This window comes from Anastrepha obliqua, chromosome 2 (genome assembly GCF_027943255.1).
Source record: "Anastrepha obliqua isolate idAnaObli1 chromosome 2, idAnaObli1_1.0, whole genome shotgun sequence".
Taxonomy (NCBI): domain Eukaryota; kingdom Metazoa; phylum Arthropoda; class Insecta; order Diptera; family Tephritidae; genus Anastrepha; species Anastrepha obliqua.
The window spans coordinates 483,521-506,713 of NC_072893.1; the positions used below are offsets into that span (position 1 = coordinate 483,521).

The following is a 23,193-nucleotide window of genomic DNA, read 5'->3' on the forward strand; positions in this document are numbered from 1 at the left end:
TTCCGCTAGATCGACTATTTCGACCACTGTACCGCGCACTTCAGAATGGTAGTCACGCACTAACCCCATTCGGTTACGTCGGCCGCCTGTGTGCCTTATATATATGTATATATAATTGGCGTGTACACCATTTTTGGGTGTTTGGACGAGCTCCTCCTTCTATTTGTGGTGTGCATGTAGATGTTGTTCCACAAATGGAGGGACCTACAGTTTCAAGCCGACTCCGAACGGCAGATATTTTTTATGAGGAGTTTTGTCATCGTAGAAATACACTCGGAGGTTTGCCATTGCCTGCCGAGGGGCGACTGCTATTAGAAAAATGTTTTTCTTAATTTTGGTGTTCCACCGAGATTCGAACCTATGTACGTTCTCTCTGTGAATTCCGAATGGTAGTCACTCACCAACCCATTCGGCTACGGCTGCCGCCTGCGTACCTTAGATCGTAGTATTATCAGCCAACCCCGTATATACTCGGGACGTATTCCGCACTGTATGAAGCTAGCTAGCTTAAAAATATTACATCTAATTATATGGTCGACTTATTTTCGAATTGAATTCAAATAATTAAAAAGTTTTCGAATTTGGCGAAAATCGTTTCAATAATTTTGCCATTTAAATGAATAAGTGCTTTTCTTAAACGGACCGAAGAACCGATTTATTTTTCAAATCAAACTTAATCCAATCACGTCCAATCAACAACTGGGTCCCCCAACAACTCGGTTCCAGGCGAGCTTAACTTTCCAATGAAAACAATCAAATAGAGAGCATGGAAATAGTATTTGTTTCAAAATTTACTTACTTTTGGCCTTCTATCTCAATTGCTCAGTGAAAAGTTGTTTATTACATTTTGTTCCTAGTGATGAACAACATATGATCAACGTTTTATTGATCACACGCGTTGCCAACATCACGGCGGAATTTTCGGTTAAACGTGATGCTATCTCTTAAAAATTAACACTGCCGCTATTGTTGAGGCTCGAACACACTGTATGTACCATACTTACAAAATTTGGGCCAACAGAAGTGACTACTTGCATTACATTTTAATTAGTTTGCAGGTTGCATTTATTTTAAAACAATTTCATCTATTGCTATTTATTTGTACACATGTATGAATATTATCCATAGTTAAAATCACTTTAGTGGCAAACTTAGGCAGTATGTATAAGTATATCTGAATTTCCCTAATTCCTCATGTACATAAATACCAAAAATAAATTAAATTATTTTATTGTGCTTATTTCTAATTTCAATAATACTTGCAGCGAAATACATATATATGTGTGTAATTATACTCTGCGTGCCAACAGGGCTATACTTTTTCCTGGTTAACTTCACAAGACAACTGATACAAGCGATAATAAGCAATTAACGCAGCATTTAGTTATTCATCGGTCATACAAATGAGCGAAGAACCTGAAAAGAGTAAAACCAAAGATTTAATAAGAAGCAAAGGCCAACAAAATATCATGGAGTCGATCCCTACCTCGGACACCTCCAGCACATGCCTGCATTAAAATATTATCTAATAAAGGGAAAGGCGTCAGTGGACAAAATTGTCCCTAACTTTGTGATCGTGTAATCTGAATAAACTAGAGCTTTAGAAAACAAAACAATTACTAATTTAAATTACAAGAAGGACAAGTATTTGTCCGAGAGCAATGCGTCACAAAATTGCATCATTATCTCTGTGCTGGAGTGCAGTGCATCTGAAACCACAAAAATGGGGTATTGCCGTTCGGAGTCATAGGTACACCGTTGCAAGCGGCTTGATTCATATTATAATATTAATATATATTACAACTAGCATTTCCCAGTGGGTTTCGCACCACCATACATAAAATGTTTTTTTTATATCGCAAGAAATTTTTCATATTAAGTTTTCTTTATAGAACTCGTAAAATGTTTAAACAGTTGAATTAGTTGATTTTTTGCATTCAACATGCTTTCTAAAGATGTCACAATAGCCTTTTCTGTACTTTTTTAAAATTTGATTGTGGTGGTCACCTATATACAGGTAAGGTGAAAGAGCCGATAAAAACTTGTAATTAAACTTTGATTCTTTAATTTCCATTTCAATTTTTACGCTAAATAAATTATGCTGAAATAAATAAAGTTAAAAATGTTTTTCCAGTTCCTTGAATGCTCCAGTTTTTATTATATTTTCGTCCAAAATTAATATTAACATAATACACTTACAACCTCAACAGTACAACAGAAACGCTCATAAGCGGTTGTATATTTGTTGTTGTTTTTCCCATACAGGCATTTCGTATGAGAGGAAACCATTACTCACATAAAATGTCATAACTCAGGAACGGCTGCACCGATTTCAATCAAACTTCACACAAACCACCTCCTCAAAGATAGAAAACAACTCTAAAATTTTTGTGTCAATCGGTTTGGTGGTTCTTGAGTTATAAGATTACCAAGGAAATGTAACTTCTTTTTATATATATAGATTACTTTTTAAATATGTCAAGTATGCAGCAGTTTTTTCTATAAAGTGTGACCAATGGGATTTTTAATATTGCGCTCACATCTGAATATTTTTTAATGTTTTCAATTCAATTCTCAACACCTTAACATTATCTGCAGCGCATTAGCGGGAAGATCGACATGAAATAATGTGAAACTGTTCCCTTTTGTAAGAATTTGTTAGTGCGTACAGACATTTGTATGTAGTCGCCACAAATTATAAAATTTGTTAAATTTAATTAAAATTAAGAATCAATTCTCTTTAATTAGTTTATAAATTTATCAATTGTTATGAATTAAATTCTGAGTTTTATTGTTAAAATTGCAAGTAGTTAATTTTTAAACATTAGGTTAGATACATAATTGTACTTTCTTTTTTGCCTATACTATTCATACTATTCTCATCCGAGGCTTATTTAATGGACGAGGATGATGACAACATCCGATGAAGCGACGCTTGGAGTATTTGATAGAAAGATTATGCGTAAGATTTTTTGACCTTTGCACGTAGGCAATGGCAAATATCGCAGGCGATGGAACGATGAGCTGTGTGAGCTTTACGACGACGTAGACATAGCGCAACGAATAAAGATCCAGTGGCTACGTTGACTGGGCCATGTCGTCCGAATGGATACAAACGCTCCGGCTCTGAAAGTACTCGATACGGTACCACCTGGTGGTAGAGAGGAAGAGCAAGGCCTCCTTTGCGTTGGCGCCGGTTAGCACGAGAAAGAAACGACTGGCGCGCTTTTTTAAACTCTGCCAAAATCGCGTAAGCAGTTATCGCGCCAATTAAGCAGAAGATTTATACTATTAAATAAAATCTTAGCTTGCCTAAACCACAACATGAACAGAGTAAAAATATATCGAATGAACGCATTTGATGAGTACATTTGCCCAAACTGGTCAATTGGAAGATCATCATAATTTTCATATTGACCGCAGCATTAAAAAAAATCTGTATTTAGACACGTCTGCATGTAAGTACGTACATGCGTAATTCTTGTTTGGTATGTTTTGCCAATAAAGTTTGCCCCACATACGATATTATTCTTTTTAAGGGTGTTCCCAGTAAAGATGTACTTTTTGACGTGATAACGTCTTATAATTCGATTTAACAGGCTGCACGCACGAAAAAATGTGTCGTTACCTTGCTCATTAGTGTTACCTTGCTCATATTAGTGTTACCTTGCTCATATGTAGTTACCTTGCTCATTAGTGTTACCTTGCTCTTTAGTGTTACCTTGCTCTTTAGTGTTACCTTGCTCATTAGTGTTACCTTGCTCTTTAGTGTTACCTTGCTCATTAGTGTTACCTTGCTCATATGTAGTTACCTTGCTCATTGCATTGAATGAACTGCAAGCGAAAGCACGGAACGAACGACAAAGCAAACAAAGCAAACGAACGGCAACGTTCGACATCTTGCTCTCTCCTACTTAAGTGAGCGTATATATGTATGTATATGCGCATATGTACATATATAAATTCACGTATTTGTATTTGCATATGCCTTCTTATTGATTATTATTAATTTGATTCACTTGAAGAATTTAAAATAAAACCAAGTTTGTTAATAATACCTGTTGTTTTAATGTTATTATTATTAATTTTATTATTATATATGAAGGAAAAAATGTATGGTAATATTTACCATATACCTTATAAGATATGTTGTCTATACTAATATTATAAAGAGGAAAACTTTGTTTGTTTGTAATGAAGAGGCTCAAAAACTACTGGACCGATTTTAAAAATTCTTTCACCATTCGAAAGCTACATCCTCCACGAGTAACATGGATTATATTTTATTTTGGAAATAGGGCTCGAGATATAGGTCAAAACGTGGACCCGGGTAACCTTCGGATGTGTATGTACAATATGGGTATAAAATGGAAGCTGTTGGTGAATGCTTTAGTCCAGAGTATTTTTCATGCCGCTCCGTGACTAGGGTCTCGAGATAGAGACCAAAACGTGGACCCTAGAATGTGTTTGTACAATATGGATATCAAATTGAAGCTGTTGGTGAATGCTTTAGTACAGAGTATTTTTCATGCCGCTCCGTGACTGGGGTCTCGAGATATAGGTCAAAACGTGAACCCGGGTAATCTTTGGTTGTGTATGTACAATATGGGTATCAAATGAAAGCTGTTGATAAGTGCTTTAATACGGGATAATTTTCATACCTATTGATGACTAGGGTCTGGAAATATATGCCAAAACGTGGACCCGCCGTGTCTTTGCACCGAATTAAACCAAACTTACACACATTATTAAGGAGGTATTGAAGATGGTTTCCGTATAGTTTGGATACCTATTGGTAGACAGGGTCTCGAGATATAGATCAAAACGTGGACCCGGGTAACCTTCGGACGTGTATGTACAATATGGGTATCAAATGAAAGCTGTTGGTGAATGCTTTAGTACAGAGTATTTTTCATGCCGCTCCGTGACTGGGGTCTCGAGATATAGGTCAAAACGTGGACCCAGGTAACCTTTGGTTGTGTATGTACAATATGGGTATCAAATGAAAGCTGTTGATAAGTGCTTTAATACGGGGTAATTTGTTATGTTATGTTATGTAATGTAATGTTATGTTATGCTATGTTATGTTATGTTATGTTATGTTATGTTATGTTATGTTATGTTATGTTGTGCTATGTTGTGTTATGTTGTGTTATGTTATGTTATGTTATGTTATGTTAAAGTATATTATGTTATGTTAATGTTAACTCATTCTCTATATCCATACAAAAAATCTATCAAACAAATAAAATTAAAATTTTCTTTTGAAAAATGCAACCATTCAATCAGTATTTTCTTATGACGTTATCACGTTAAACTATCGTCAGTAAACCGACTTTACAGACAACCTCTTTTTTTTTAAATGGTAACGGAGTTATGAATGGAGAAAAACTCCCAAGACATTTCGTGTAAATAATACACTTTGCGCGAATTATATATACTCGTATCGCCCGTGGTCGAAGATTCGACCAATAAATATTCTCAATGTAAGTAGTAGGTTTTATTTATTTTAATAGTATAGAGCAAAAATTTGCATACACATTAAGGTTATCTTTAATATGAAAAGGACACTTCCTAGGCCAAAAATAAAGATTTTCACGAATATTTCAATATCTTAAGCTCTGTTAGCTTTTTTCGAAATAAGTATAGCAGTTTGCAAATTTTTCCTAAATTTTAAAATCGTAACTCTGGTTTACTATAATATAATAATTATCTAAACATATACAAGAAGTTTCTCTATAGGAGAATTTGTGGGATTCCTGAGCTCAAAAATCATTTTTTTCCTGTGATAAAATATTAATTTTTTTTCAAAGCCTGCTAGCGATTCATAAAATCCTTTTAAGATTTAGAAATTTTTTTTGGTTCTTTTTATTCGTGCACAAAATATCAGATTTAAGTTTGTATGGGAGGTGCTACGCCCCATTTTTCAACTATCTACCACTTACCATAAGTACGGTATACAGTTAAGGAAAAAACTCTACATACACCTTACTATTTTCAACTTCTAGAGAACTAGTGATAATATTCAACATAATTTTGATGTGAAAGTTTACGACATTAATAGTTAAGAATGTTGGAAGAAAAAAAAAGTTTGAAAATATTGGTAACTTATAAATTATTGGCGATAAACATAGAAATCGGTTGGAAAAAAGTCTACATACAGCTTTGGCAACTCTTAAAATACATAGGAAAATGGAGAGCTTAAAGGGAAAAACCCGTTAGTTTTCTTGATTTGCTTTATCTGTCAAACATTACAATTATTTAAATTCAGAAAGCGATTTGTAAAACACGTTTTAACTTTAAAAATAGCAAATAGAAAAGAAATTCAGCAATCAGTTCGAAACTATTGTCAAAAACTATAAAAAAACCAACAGTACCGAAAACAAGCCAAGATCTGGAAGGTCGCAGAAGCTTTCAAGACGCGATGTCAGTAGTGTCCTTAAAGAAGTCCACAAACATCCAAAAACAAGTGCCCCAAAACTAGCCGAATACCTTGCAAGATGTTCGAATATTACTGTTTCATCAAGAACAGTAATAAACGTTTTGCATGATAGCGGCCTTAAAAGTAGAACAGTGCGCAAAAAGCCATTTATTTCAGCCAAGAATCGTCAACTTCGCCTGGATTTTGCTAAGGCACATTTACAGAAAGGAATGGATTTTTGGAAGAAAGTTATATTTACTGATGAAAGTAAGTATGATATTTTCGGGAATGACGGCCGAAACAAGGTTTGGCAAAAACCGAATACTGCACTTGATCCCAAAAATATTATACCTACTGTGAAACATGGTGGGGGTAGTGTTATGGTGTGGGGAGCTATGGCGGCATCTGGAGTTGGTCGATTGGTTTTTGTTCAAGGCGTTATGAATAGATATCAGTATAAGACAATATTGGAACAAAATCTGAAGTCATCTGTCGAAAGCTTGGGCCTGGGAAACCAACGGATTTTCCAACAAGACAACGACCCCAAGCATACTGCGCATATTGTTCGAGACTGCCCTAACTCAGGCGTGGTCGGAAATTGCGCCCAGTATTACGGAGAATTTGGTGATGTCTATGCCACGTCGTCTTCAGGCGGTTATTGGAGCCCAGGGTGGTCCTACAAAATATTAAAAAAATATTGTTTTCTTTTATTTATTTAAAATAAATCAAATATTCTATTCGATTTTTAACACTGTATGTAGACTTTTTTCTGATGATTTTTTATTGTTTTTGTTATTTCTGTTATGCTTTTGATTTAGCTTTTTGTTTTGTAAATAAACTTTGTTTTTGGTCCTTTAAATATTAATGCAAACACTTTATTAATTTACCTTACGAATATCTTAGAAATACAAAATAAGGGGGTGTATGTAGAGTTTTTTCCTTAACTGTATGCATTCGTTTATTTTAAGCTTGATTGGTTTTCGTCTATATGTTAGATGTCACGGCCCTTTATATCGGAGTTGACATTTCCGCACAAAAGCAAGTTATTAATCGGTGCATGTTTGATTGAAATCGGGTGAACGATGTACTCGAAAGAGGCTTTAAATATTTTATTGTAGGGTATTTATCGGGTGTTTTTTTAAGAACTTGAGAACTTAAAATGGTAATAAAAAAAGTAGTGTTGGAATGACGACCTCCCTAGCCGAATGGTTAGTGCGTTACTATCATTCGGAGTACGTAGGTTCGAATCTACGTGCATGAAATATCAAATTGAAGAAACAGATTTTGCTAATAGCAGTCGCCCCTCGGCAGACAATGGCAAATCCCCGAGTGTATTTCTGCCGAGAAAAAGCTCCTCATAAAAATATCTGCCGTTCGGAGTCGGATTAAAACTATAGGACCATCCATTTGTTGAACAACATCAAAACGCACGTCACAAATAGGAGGAGGGGTTCGGTCAAACACCCAAAAAGGGTGTAAGCGCCAATTATAAGTCGATTGTTAAGCGCGCTGGATGGTAAGTTACACCGCCTTGTTGGAACCAGATGTCGTCGATGTTTGGTTGATAATTTGGAAAGAAAAATTCAGTTAGCATGGCTCGATAGCGTTCGTCCTTTACCGTAACGGTAAATCAGTGCTCTATGAACTTCGCTTACTTTTACTTACTGTTTTTCAAAGTAAATTTCCACATTTGAAAGCGTTGTTCTGGCGTTAAACGATTCATGATGACTTGCCAAACCTTACTGAACGGAAATATCAACCCAGTCTGCCATGGCAAACCATAGTCATAGATATTGATAGTTCTCATGCAGCTAAAAAACACCCGATATAATGATAAATATTTATTACTATTTAAATTGTTAATTACTATACTCGTACCTGTTAAGGTATTTACCACTGATAAACAATGCTTCTGTTTACTTATTTCTGTATGTTAAAAAATTGTAATTATAGAAAGTGAAAAAGAAAATGTATATTTCAAAAAATATAAAATTTGCGTTCAACTTTCATACACTAAAGTAATAATACCATTGAAAATGTTTTCTATAAACATAAAAAATGCAATAACCTAACTTTTTGGAACCAAGGAAGAGTTTCACGGAGAGAACTTAAATAGCTTATCATTTTATCAGCGAGGTCTATCCGAGTTTAAAAGATACAACATTTTTTAATTCGCAAAATTTATGAAGTATGCACAAATCATGCTTGAATTTTTTGTTTTTTGTCGGCACAGACTAGCAAGTACAGCACTCAGACACAATTAAGCCCTTTGTACTGCACTCGGGTTCCCTTTTTAATTTTCTTTAAATCTACTCGACCTCCGAAGAAATCTGAGTAGATCTTATGAGGCTAAGGAGGCAAGGAGCCAAGGAGTCAAGGTGGTCGCTTCTTATCAGTGTCAAAGACCTGAAGGCTGTAAAAGTATAGAGTGAGAGTGCGGTTCTCTTCAAAATAACCCCGCATCAGTTGAAGTCAAATACTCACGCTGAACTCCAACTTCACACTGAATATAGTATGTAAATTCGTTCTCAAAAAAGGAATGCTTCTATTTTAATTGAAATGCTCACCGGTTATCAATATATAAGGAAAACATGTACGTGCACATCTTGACATAGCTACTATTGTTGCTACAAAATATTACGGTAGTCAACTAATAATGTATCTATGTTTTGGCTGACACCTGCGGTTGGATTTTCCATATGATTACCGAATGTGCAAATAAGTTCTCAATATTTAAAAAAGAAAATCTCGAGAACATGTTTCGCGCTTTAAATAATATTTCAAATTAACATAATGCATGGGTCGAGCGGGAATAAGTATGCCATAATGGCACAATTATGTTCGCATATGTACCAGTTTTTGAACAAAAATATTTTTAAAATTGCTAACCCACATTTTTCTTAACTATTATACATTTTAGTCAAACATAGATTACGTGGTATTTACCTATAGATTAACAGTTCCATCCACAGCACTCATTCGTAGCATTACGATTTCATAGACCAAAAACTATTTTTAGATTTAGTACCCGTTGACGTCGATGGCATGGATAATTTATTCGTATCTGAGCAACGGTGAACACAAACAAACGATGTTACTTCATTGTTTTTATTGCCTGGAACTACATCTTCATGTGATGCCACACTAGTCTTCAAAGCAAATGACCCAGAAGATGTAGGTGAGTAACAAAGGTGTTTCTTATGAAGGAGAGACTGGTTACGGGTCAGCAGTGTGTTTCCTATTTTATAATCTCGCAAACTTTCATTGCAACTGGCACCGCTACTACTTCCGCTACCACTAAATCCGCTATCCAAATCACCTTCATCAAACTCGGGATTGTTGGTCGAATTATGAGACCGGTCTTTAAGATCCATTGAATGAAATGTAACTGATACGTTTTCAAGGCTATTATTTGAGAACTCATGGGATTGGCCTGATGAGAGTAATGAAGATGAATCACCTCCAAGCAAACCAAAACGCCGTGGTTTTTGCGGTAAATTTGGCGATGAAGAAGAAACCGTTGAAGGCGTTGAGATATTTCCGATAGCTACAGAAATGTCAACCTTCCCTGTGGTATCCTCCATGTCCTGCCTATTGTTAGGACTTAGGTTTAGTGGACTAGGAGGCATAATTAAAGCTTCCAGAGATAAATTTAGCTCATCCAGTACACGAAAGTGGTTGTGTTGAACTCGACGAAACTCTTCTTTTACATTATTAGCAGCGGAAACTTCAATACGATTATCGGAAAGAACTTTTCCAATCTTTTGATCGTTTACTTCTTCGTACAGATTTTCCGTTGTTCCATATCGAGTTGTATAAGTATGGCGATCTTCCACACATGGAGACGGAGACGGAGATGGAGACAAAGATATAGATTGTCCAGCAATTGATTTGGAACGAAAACCTTTTGAGAGTAAAGTACGAATAGAGTTGCGATGTGCATTCTTAGAAGTTTCCACGTTATTGCAACGCATTGTCGTAGTGTTTAACATTTGCCCATTATTCCGCGGATTATTTGAATGACATTTTACAGATCCTGGTTCATAATATGCGTAGGAGTAGACATGATTCATTGATCCAACTCCTCTGAGCATCTCAATGTCATGTTTCGGCACTTCAAGAGGGTGTGTTATCTGCGAACAGTGCGGTAGTTCTGCCGCCGAAGTAACTACACTAGCAGCGAACCCGTAATCCAAAGAAGATGCAGAGGATGGCGGTCTATTACTCTGCGCAGGTTCAAAACGTTCCATTGTAGCGGTAATGTTACGCGGCCAATTCACCTATTATAAAAAAAAGAACACGATTAGGAATGTTATATTATGCTTATATGCGAAGTTATCACCACATTTGATCTTAAAAAGAAAAGGAGGTGGGCCAACAAAACACCGGCAAGAAAAAAAGGATTAATAGAGATACTTTTAATAAAATAATCCAAAATCCCTTTGGTCTCTTATTTTTTATTATAAAATATAAAACGCATTTTGCATGCATATTAGTCGCTTTTGTCTTACTACTGCCAGTCAATTGTGCCGTTGTGGGCTAGTTTTTCAGTGCTAGTTTAAATGTGCTTTTCGGTTAAACTAAGTTTAACGCACAATTTTGCAGGTTTAAATTCAATTTAAAATTCCATCACAGTTAAACTATCACTGAAAACCTGGTTCTAAATAAACTGATGCATCTCTTTGTCTTTCTCCCATATTAATATTATCAGGCATGTTCTGCAAATCGTTTTCGGGCAATATTTTCGCATTTTCCGTTTTCAAATCGTTTGACATGTTCTGTAAATCGTTCCGTTTTCGTTTTTTTTCGAACATCAGCAAATCGTTTTTTCACCCTGTTCTGGAAATCGAAATCGTTAAAATTTTCCAGTTTTATTTTCGGCAACTTAAACGTTAGCGGTTTGTGATATTCTTAAAACTGTTTGTTGAAATAAATTTATCAAAATGTGAGTATTTACTCAAAATAACTGCATATATTTATGTAAATAAAAGTGTTTATTTAAAATCTTTAAAACTTATTCAAAAACTTTTAGGGGAAAACACAAGAACTCCAAGCAAGAGCTAATTTTAGTCGAGTTTATGGAATCTCATCCAGATTTGGCGAAGAATTTTTCGAAGGGCGACAGAGTTGCTGTTGAGGAAAAGTGGAAAGAGCTAACGACGCTGCTAAATGCAGAAGGGCCGCCCCAAAAAGATGTTAATGGATGGAAAAAAGTAAGTATTTAGTCAAATATTAAAATAAATATTTTTGAGTTGTCTTTTTTCAAGATATGGTCTGACTGGAAGGGGTGCATTCGGAAAAAGGTTGCCCATAACAATCTAGAATCGAGGGCAACAGGAGGTGGACCCTTTAATAAGCATGTACTGACGAGCAACGAAGAATGTGTTGCAAGATTTTGTGGAATTTTTGCAGCCGTTGAGGGCATAAGCCATTGTAGAAGCTTTGGGACAGAAGATAATAATAGCGCTATCGAATCTGAGGAAGAACGTCTCCAAACAAGTAGGGAAGCGGTGGCTACCCCGAGAGCTGCAAAAAGGCCACGAGCGTCAACGCAGGACAGCCTTCAGTCGTGTATGGCAACGCAATCTAGTTGTATGAAGAAAATATCCACAACTTTAGATAACATTTGTGAAAACCAACACAAGATTGCAAAATCGCAGGAAGATGAAAGGGAAGAGATTCGACGATTTCGTCGTGTTGTTGAGAAACAAAATGAATTGCTGGCAGAGCAAAATCGGTTGAAGACTCAAAGTATAGAGCAAAAGCAAAGACATTACCTCAAAATGGAGCAGTTGCAACAGGAAACAGTTAATATTAAAACTAAAATGCTTGAGATAGAGACAAAAAAATAAATATAAAAGAATCTTATTGAAATGTTATGTATATATTTACTTTTAATATGAATAAATTTTATGTTTCATAATACTAAATTTCTAGCAATATAGTCTCTTATATTTCTGCCAACACTATATAAACTACTGTTTTCCTCATTTTCAGCAATTTCCTCATCAATTGGATTGTTTTCTAATACGGTTTCTGTTTCAATGTCATCTATTTGATTACTCCTACATATGTTATGTAGTGCGCAACAAACATTTATTATCTTCACTACCTTTTGCGGCGTATATGGCAGGGTAGTTTTCAAACAACGAAACCGACTTTTTAATACTCCTATAACACGCTCAACGATGTTACGTGCTTTTGCATGCTGCTGGTTAAATCTGTGTTCTGCCGATCTTGGGCCTGGGTTTCTATATGGAGTCAGTAGAAATGGCTCTATACCAAAACCAGAATCTCCCAGTAGCCAAGACCCTCGGTCACTAGCTTCATACTGCGATAGGTAATAGTGTTTTGCACTGCTCATACTAAATACGAAAGCGTCATGGCTTGCACCAGGCCGAGTTGCATCAACTGCTCTTATTATCATATCAAAATCACAAATCTGTAAAATAAAGGCAGTAAATTTTAAGTTTTAGAAACACAATTTAAATTCATTCTTACAATCATTGCGTTTATGCTAAAAAATCCTTTTCGGTTAAAAAATAGATGCTCGTTCTCAAAAGGTTTAATCAGAGCCACATGTGTTCCATCAATACACCCTATTACTCCTGGAATACCGAATTTTTCTACAAAATGAAGTTTTGATTTTCTAGAATCCTCTTCAGACATTTTCAGCTTAATCCACTTAGGACACAGAACATTTTCCAAAGCATTGATCATTTCGGATAATACTTTTGAGACTGTGCTTCTACCCATAGCAATATCTGTATCCTTTCCGACGGAACGTTGATAGGAACCTTCTGCGAAAAACCTAAGACTTGCTGCCAGCTTTAATAAAATAGGTATGGACGTTTCCTTGACGAAAGATTTTACTTCATTCAGCACTTCTAAAAAAGCGTACTTGTTTAGGCGATAGTTGGAAACAAATCTAAAGTAGAAAAACTTAATGAATGCCACAAAGTATAACCATTTCTAATCTTACGTAGAATCCGGTGCACTGAGAGGATTCGAATGGTCTCTTAAATGCCGCCTATCTATTCTACTTTGGTAATCTTGCTCCTGTTCGCTTAACACATAAGCTGCCATAAAAAACATGATAATTTTTTAATTAAATCCTCTTATTTTGAAATTATTTCGTATTTTTTGCCAACGAATTCTTTTGTCATTTGGTTTGTTTAATTGCCAAAGAGAAATCAGCTGTTTCAAACTTAAATTCGAATTTAAATGAAATCGCACGAATTACAGAACACCCAAAACAAAATCGTACGAATTGCCATTTCGGATCCGAATTGAAATCGCGCGATTTTCAGAACATGCCTGTATTTATTCACACAAACTAACGAACTAATTTAATTAGTCCTAAGTCTAACGGGGAAAATAATTATCGAAATCTGAATCGATAATCCCGCATATGCGAACATAATTTTATATTACTCTGCGAATAAGAGCTCATATTTATTCATCAGTAATTGAAAATATATTATTTTTTAATTAAAATGGCGTTACCATCGCAGTAGTCTCATAGAACTTATTTATTTATGTGTTGTATTATATGGTGAGTAAATCTTTAGTTCAAACTTAACTATTCACTCACCTGAGATCTTTCTACATTTCTATTGCATCGACGTCCATGTCCCTTTCTGCGCCGGTCAGCAGAAATAGCATCAACAGAATAGCTATCGCAACATGCGCCCGTAAGCATATTGTTACCACGATCAAATTCCCTTGCTACGTTCGAATGTGGTATACACAGCTCTAAGTTATCAAGATCTTCCGAAGGGATGAAATCTCGAGCACTACTCCCACTGCTCTGGCTTCGGTAATTCCTTTTGGTGGTCTTTAAATTATTTGACTTTTCTGCAAAATCTGGATTCAATGTGCGATTCTGCAGTATATCATGCGTATAATTATCGTCACTAATTTCTGATGCGACAAAGTTCCCAGGAGCTATCACTTTAGAAGCCTGCATTTTGGAAGCGTTTGCAAATTTTGGTGAATCCGAGCTTTGCAGTTTGACAAAGCCTGGATATATCTCGTTCTGCATTTGGTAGTTGGTGTGTATTTAATTTTATTTACAATGTGAACCGTTTAGTTACTTTCATATGCGCTATGTAGGTACGTAGTATAACAGTGAGCCAAAACAAAAGCGGGACTCTCAATCGGTATTTCTTTACAGGCAAATAATTCCGCCACTAAAAAAGAATAAGCAAATAAAAGATATTACATTTTACAGTTTTTCTTGATTGTAGAAAACATATGTGTGATGACAATCTTCCATAGTATTATTTTATCTATAGTATTATTTTAAAACATGGCGCTTATTCTGACTAAACTACAATATGTACAGATATGAAATATATATCAAAGCAAAAGATTTGACGAGTATGTTTGAAAAAATCATAAAAATTAAATTGATTCATTTATTAATGAGATATTCGTATGTAAAGTTATTAACATTTTCATATTGATCACAGCATGTCTATGCAAAGAGTAAAATTATTTTTGTGAGCGGGATTATGACACATACAAGAGCACTTATAAATGTACATTTGGATTCTCAATAATTGTTTTGTTTTGTTCTCTTTACTAATAAATATGTATTCATGAACATAGTCCCAACGGGTGCTGCGAATTTTTTTCAAAATTTTGTTGTGATGGCAATAATTAGTATTCACTTAAAACAACGGTAACAGTGCAAATTAGAAAGAGTTTTGGACAGACGCAAAATAGAATTTATTTTAAGAAAAAAGTACATCCATATTTAATTTTAAAATATGCCTAGAGGACGACCAACTAACATTGAAGTCGATTTGATATGCGCACAAACATTAAAAGATCAGCTTAATCGAGAACAAAAACACATTTTTGACGAAGTATATACAATGTTAAATGATGAGGGCATATCTGTTAAAGCTGTTTTTATTGATGGACCTGGTGGCTTTGGAAAAACATTTCTATATAAAACTCTTACTCACTATATTCGTGGTATTGGAGAAACAGTGATTACCGTAGCTTGGACAGGTATAGCTTCAATTTTGTTGCCAGGCGGGCGAACTGCTCACAGCGTTTTTAAATTTCCCGTACCGTTGACTGAATCGTCAGTTTCTTTGGTAAAACCAAACACTAAAGCTGGTCAGGCATTAAAGGCAGCAAAAGCTATTATTTGGGATGAAGCTAGCATGGTACCTGGCAGAGCTCTGTTGTGTTTAGATCGTCTTTTGCGCGATATTCACCAAAATGAGACGCCTTTTGGTGAGAAAATTATTATTCTGGGTGGAGACTTTAGGCAAGTTTTGCCTGTGGTACCGAGAAGTACGCGAACTGGCATAGTTGGTAATTGTTTAGAGCGTTGCTCTTTGTGGAAATTTTTTAAATCATTTAAGCTCACAATCAATATGCGTAGTCAAGAAGCCGACTATTGTAATTTTCTTTTGCGCATAGGACACGACGAAGGGCAAGATAAAGTAATTAAAAAAAAAAAAATTACTGATTTAACTGAAAAAAATTTTAAAAATGTTATATACATAAGTTCTTACATATTACATATGAATAAAAATATACACTTTTCTAATCATCATAACTTTTAATATATAAAAGTGTCACATATGCTGTTTACTTTCCGTGGGTTACATACTAATATGCTTTTATTGCAGCTTCTAGCCGTTTATAAGGGCAAAGACCTCTTGTTTGCTTCTTTTGGCAATGATGGGTAGAGATAAATACTTTTCCAAGGGCAGATACTACTTTTAATACGATTCGTGTTCTAAGTAAGCTAAAATCAGGATTCAAAATATGTGATCTAATTGCTCAGGGTCTACCATCTAAAATTGATGAATTCAGATATATTTTTGAGCCTTCTGATGTAGATCTTGTGTGGATCTGAAATACGCAGTTACTGCAATACAATTTCGAGTTTCCGCAATTTAATTTTTCAATAGCTGGAGGAAAATCCTGAATATTAAATTTAAATTGCTAAAAATTAAATGACTTGTAAAAAATCGGTTTTTAGTGCTCTAAAAGAAGTTTTGTTTCTAAAAAAATTGCCCTCGCTATCACTCGCACTTCAAATATACGTTTTCTTTACAATAGCAATCCTATTTATTTATTTAAAAAATAAAGTCCAATAAATAATTAAAAATTCCAATAACACAAGACGAACAACTTCCTTAGGCGATGTACGCACTCAACCGCAGACAACCGAATTGCGTCCTGACCATTTTCTTCTACGAGCGATTGCGAGAAAAAAACTGAGCAAAAGCACAGATTAGCCGCGATATCCAAAACTAAGTGAAAACACAGAATGAAATACAGGCGCACTTAATGATGAGAATACTGAGAGGATACCTCAAAAATCTTAAATATAATGGCCCGATCAATTTAAGGATACAAATAAGACACCCCTTATTAGAGACGGTGAAAAAAATATCCCACCGAAAAATTTGAACCTTAGATTGAATGATTTGATGAAGAATGATGTGAAACAATTAATAAAAATAATGACTCAAGGCGGTGATTGCTGCATACTCAATAGAGCTTTGATGACCAACTGACATCTGATTTGGGCCTTTGAGAATGGATTGAGCCTATACACGCAAATATTCCTGGTGTTTTTGTATATACACCTTCAGTAAAATAACGCAAAGCTCCATAATAGACAAAACATCAAATTTAAAAAAATATATTTTTAGCGCCCACAAGGGCTGCGATGACTTTTTTTAGCACGAATATTCTTAAAACTTTTTGTGCCTGTGTCTGGCGATGTCTCTGCTACCTTTCTGAAAGCTTTATTATGCATTATTTAATAATGTTATTCACTGTTACCCCCAATATTTCAACTTTACTTGAAACATTTTAAATTTTCAGGCAACCAAAAATGCATAACTAAATTGTTTCAAATGTCCTGCTATCAATACTTCGTCGAAAAATCATCTCTCCGGGTGTTTGGACATAGAGATTTTTTTCGATTTTCTACTATCGAAAAAAATGGATCAAAGAAGTTGCATCAATTTTTTTGTAAAAAATGGAATTAAGTGCTCAAAAAAGCTTCAAATGTTGACAGTGACATACGGGGAGTGCTCTGAGTAAAAAAAAGGGTTACAAATGGTACAAGCTTTTCACAGAATGTCGAGATGTGAATGACGACGCTCGCTCTGGATGCCCCAGCACATCAACAAACGATGAAAATGTTGTGAAAGTGAAGAAAATTGTTATGGAGAATCGTCGATTCACAATTAGAGAAGTTGCTGGCTCGGTTGGCTCGGAAATTTTGGTCATGAAGCGTGTGGCAGCGAAGTTCGTTCCAAAACTACTGAATTTTGACCAAAAACAACGTCGCATGAGCATCGCTCAGGAATTGCTAATTGACGGCAACGATGATCCAGATTTGCTTAAAAGGGTTATAGCTGGTACCGAATCATGGGTATATGGTTATGGCATCGGAACCAAAGCCCAATAGAAGAGTCCATAAAAAAATAATATCGAAAGTCGAATGTACGTAGCCCGCGAAAACTTTAAACCTTCACCTTATTTTTTGAACAGATCTCGTACTTCTATTAAGACTCAAGATATTTCGAAAAAATCAAGTATAATATGTAGCTACTTAAGATTATCTTATTCACAGATTCTTGAGTGTTTGCAGTTGAGAATACCAAGCTGAACAACACTGAAGCTTCCATTAAACGATTTTCAACTCTGCAAAGGGTCATGTTAATAAACGGCAACATGCAGTAAGCCCACGAGATTTTTCGCACGTTGTTGTTGTTGTTGTTCTTGTAACAGCATAAACATTCCCCATATTTACATACGGGGATTGCTGCTGGAGTGACAGTTCTTGGGGTCGTTTCGGTAACATAGAACCGACTGTCGTGGAAACGTATTAAAGCGTATTTTCTAGCGATTTAGGTTCGCTGAATCCAGAAATTTCAATATTTTTGTATTTTTTTTAATGCTTACTATGCAAAAGATATTTAATACTTATTCTTAAATAAAAAGAATATGGACCAGCTATTCTAATTATAAACATTTATTTTGTACGCTAAAGCCAAGGTACTTTTAATAATAAAGAGCACTTTTAATAATAGAATAATAGAATTTTAACAATATATAAAGTAAAAAACTTTAAATTAAATGCTCAAGCAATAAAAAGTGTCTATGATTGAAAATTGTTCCTTTTCGGGTTTATATAATCATTATTAAAATCAGAAATGGTGATATAGTTAAATGATTTGCATTTAGTTTTCACTGAAATAACTCAAATACAAATATGAAACAAATTTAGAAGAATATACAATACAATGTGCCAAACTATAGTGAAGTTGCTGAAGGCATTTCGAAGGCAAGTAATTGTAAAACTATTATTCCCGGAATGTTGGGAGTTATAAAGATTATCCAACAACCCATCACTAACAGCTTTACTGAGTTTCATTAAATAAATCATTATACGGCATTACGACATCCTTAAACTAAACTCATTAAATAAATCGTTAAAGACATTACTAAAGCCAACCCATCCTCATTTCGAAGTTTTTTTCTGCATTTTTTTTTTCATTTTTAACGTTAAATTTTCCTATTAATTATTATCGATAATTAATGGAAAAAAATATAAATCAAAAATTGGTATATTTGCTACATTTGTGTGGATTAATTTTTTATATTGGTTCAGACACTTAGGTATCATAAACAAAACTCTCGAGATCATAATGGAAAGCCAACTCAATAAACCGTTTAGTTTTCTTTCAGAAAGTAAACAGAATATTCTTAAAGAATATCTTTAAGCAAATCTTCTAGAATTTTCTTTCAGAAACTGGACAAAATACTCAAAGAAATCTTTTAGGATTCCTAAGAACACGTACAGGTAATACATTACAGAGGTCGTGCTAATCTCACCACACGAGTTTCATTCAAAATTCGTAAAGAAATCCTTACAGATATCGGAAATCATTTTCTTAAATTTCGGAAAATTATGTGTGCAATTTACTCTCCATACACATATTTTTGACAAACATACATACATACTAAGCATACAGATCTATGCACAAATGTAGGATTAAACGGCATTTACATGGGTGATGTATTATTAAACCAGCAACTTACTTTTACACTGGTACTATTATTAACTGAATAGCGTGGAGTTAATTTTAGTGAAAAAAAATCTGCACTAACATTTTAAGTGAATTTCATTGAAAAATTCTTAATGCTTCAAAGAGCGAATGGCACATCTTAAAAAACACTCACCGTTAGTAAATTATAGACAAAGTTTTATTGTATGTAACAGAAATATATATTGCCCAATCGGGTTATCATTTTATTTCACAAGTCTATGAAGTATTCTACAATCTCAATTTCATTAAATAAATCTAATAATTCACAACATCCGCAAATGGTTGTACAAAAATTCAACTGGAAAATTTAGATGCAATCATCGATGTTGCCATACTTATGTTCATGCTTGACACGAAGGCGAATTCGAATAAGATGATGTTACTAATGTGAGGCGAATTGAGTACAATAGATGGTAACTGAATTAAATTAAAGGACAACTGCGAGTCAATAAATTGGCATATGTGAGTAAATGTTCCATTTACAACAATAGCTCAGCAAACACAATTGTAAAGCATGTCATCTTGACGTTGATCATATCTACGGCAAAAAATTCAGCTGGGTAATTGCCATCACCTAAATGGCCTCTGGCGACGGTCAAGCATTGTTTGACAAGAACTTTATATGTGTGCGTGTCGGGTGCTTGACGCTAATATCTAAAATTGTTGATTTTTACCGACAACAAGTATGTGGGACACGACGCCACCCGACTGCACTAACTCATACAAAGCGCAGTCAAGCATGCTGTATCGTCGCCAGAGGCCAAAAGAAATCCACATTGTTTATGTTCATGCCAAGGCGAATTTATTATAATAAATCCACCTTGGTTCATGCCTAACACGAAGGCGAATTCGAATTAGATGATGTTACTAATGCAAGGCGAATTGAATACAATAGGTGGTGCACTTCCAAAACAGATACTTTATTTTTCGCGATTTTGACGAGTCTGACGTCACCTTTCCAATGCGAAACAAACGAACACAATAAAGAAAAAAATTAGAAATTACATGTTTGTGAAAATTCAGTGAAATGTAATGAAAACGAAATGAAAAATACCGTGTGTTAAATTCTGAATGCAAAAATTAATATAAAGCCTCAAAATGCAATTTTTTTGCGTTTCTATGCGGAAGACACTGTGGCAAAACAGTGTGTGTGCGTCTTGATGTTCCACTAATGGGGAGAGTCACAGATTTAAGCCGACTCCGAACGGCAAACGATTTTTATGAGGAGCTTTTTCGTGGCAGAAAAGAAATACACTTCGGAGGTTTGCCAATCATAACTAGGAAAGAGCCTTAACTGGCGACAACATACAACAAAAAATGTGAGATAGAGGTTTTCGTATTGGTAGACAGATTTACAATGAGTAAATTCTATATAATTGAGGAATTTTGAGATGTGCCTCTTTCGAAGAAGAGTAAGCCTAGGTAAATTCTGGATAGGTTAGAGTTTAACCTGCTATAATATGCAAATAGTCCGGGAACCAGGGGTCATTTTGACCTCATCATTTCATGCCGACTGATTTTAATACTGAAGGCAGACGCCATCCAGTGGATGACGAAACCAAACGTCAGCTGGTTCAGTAGCGGTGGGTACGTACGTGGGATGCTGCGAAACGTGTCGAAAAGAAATTTTTAACAACTCATTTAATACCGGCTGAAATTTGTTTCATGTATTGTTGACATTTAGTAGAATAAAAACAATAGTCAGCTGCGCCGTAGAGGGGGGGAAAATACGTCAGCTGAACAGGCGAACTTGTAAAATAAATTAAAAAGTAAAACTACTTTATGCCGATTGAAATTTTTTTACATAATTTTTAGTCCGGGAGCCAGGGGTCGATATTGGATTTCATTTTTATACCGTTAAATTCTTAACTATACTTGTGATTTAGCTTTCATGAATAACGAAAGTGAACGTCAGCTGGCGCACCCGCGGTGGGTGTGATTGTGGGAGGGTACGAAACGTGTCGAAAAAAAATGTCTACCAACTCATTTTATATCGTCTGAAATTTTATTCATGTATTGTTGACATTTAGTAGAATGACGTGTTTTCCCCTCTCTACTGCGCAGCTAACTATTTTTTTTTTATTCTACAAAACTCACCAGCGCAGAAATCCAGCATGATTTGTTTTGAAACTCAGAGTTACGTGAAATCGTGGTCGAAATGCGCATGTATAACATTTTAGCTACATGTCCCTTTCATCGAGAATTCACATAATTTCAGTAATGCCGATTTCTTCTCATTCGCTTCGCGTCTTTTGTCATGATATTGATTAACCTGTCAAGATTCCTATTTACTTACATATAATAACACCTTTCATAATTACATCTTCTGTTCCTGGCGGAATATTTTAATGGAATGAAAAATGATTTTTGTGATGATACATGATTTTTGTTTATTTTCTGTGCTGTTGTCACTCGAAGCAACCGATTCTGTAAAAGCCACCAAGAACAAAATTGTATGAAAATAAATAAATTTTATTTGGCGGCTGCCGTAGCTGAATGGGTTGGTGCGTGACTGTCATTCGGAATTCAGGGAGAACTTAGGTTCAAATCTCGATGAAAGACCTAACTGAAGGTTCCTCCATTTGTGGAACAACATCAAGACGCACACCACAAATAGGAGGAGGAGATCGGGTGTACGCGCGCATATATTATATATGTATATACAGTGCACTCGCGATAACTCGAACTAATTAAAACAGGCGCTGTTCGATTTATCGAATTTGTTCGACTTATCAATTGAGTGTGCTATGTTAAAAAAACAGTCATCGATATCGATTTTTTTCAATTAAATTTATTTATTTATTTACATATGGATATGAACATGAATATGTTTAAAATAATTAATTCGTTTCAATATTTTTCATCAAATATTTGGCAGTCTTTGTGTCAGTTACACAAAAAAAGTCAGCTTTAACAGAAAAGTTAGGCCGAAAAGAAAGTTGTAATGTGTGTTTGTCTTTTCTTGCCTGCAGCAATGTTGAAGAGTGTTAACCTTTGCGGGGCTTACTTGTTCAGTTGTGGCCCACTGAATTACCTTATTGATAGAGCTAACTGCCCCCTCAGATGATATCCGCTCACATGTCTCAGTTGTGTTGTTAAACTCAGACTCAGAATCACTAGTTTCAATTATTACTTCTGTGTCGGTAAATTCGGCACCATCATTCCATTTGTTAACATCATAAAGCGTAAATTCGACCTGTAAATTATGTTTTTCATGTTATGTTCTTTCAAGATGAGTCCACTTATTGGGTAATTATTTTTTCTTTGGGACAGAAACCATTTGTATAAAGCGGCTTTCATTTTAGGAAACTCAGAAGCTTTTAAAGTTCTCCTCTTCCCAGGACCCAAAATCGTGTTGTTTACTGCTTTTAAAATTGCCTTGTCTTTCTTTTTTATAAGACTTATGGTGGACTTGGCTACCCCATATTCCTTCGCTAGAGAAGTAACACTACATCCACGTTTAATTTTGTTAAGGACTTCAGCCCTCTCTTTTAATGTTAAACACTTCAACCTTTTACGATCCATTACTCACATGCACTGATACACTACAAATGACAAATTTAAAGCAATTTGGTCAATGCAAGATGTTGTTCCCAGAAAACTAACGGGATATTAACGTCGAAATATTCATATGGACAATACACTAGTATACATATAATTTATATACATATA

At 35.0% G+C, this 23,193-nt stretch overlaps 1 protein-coding gene across 1 annotated transcript; it reads right to left on the reverse strand.

Annotated features, from left to right (window-relative positions):
* Positions 1–1,036: 1,036 nt before the first annotated feature.
* LOC129237846 (putative mediator of RNA polymerase II transcription subunit 26) lies at positions 1,037–19,825 on the reverse strand. The gene is made up of 4 exons (XM_054872800.1): positions 19,655–19,825; positions 14,016–14,613; positions 9,368–10,701; positions 1,037–1,416 (listed from the first exon to the last, which is right to left on the reverse strand). Exons 2-3 carry the CDS (start codon positions 14,463–14,465, stop codon positions 9,409–9,411), a joined length of 1,743 nt encoding a protein of 580 aa, XP_054728775.1. The 5' UTR covers positions 14,466–14,613; positions 19,655–19,825; the 3' UTR covers positions 1,037–1,416; positions 9,368–9,408.
* Positions 19,826–23,193: the final 3,368 nt, after the last annotated feature.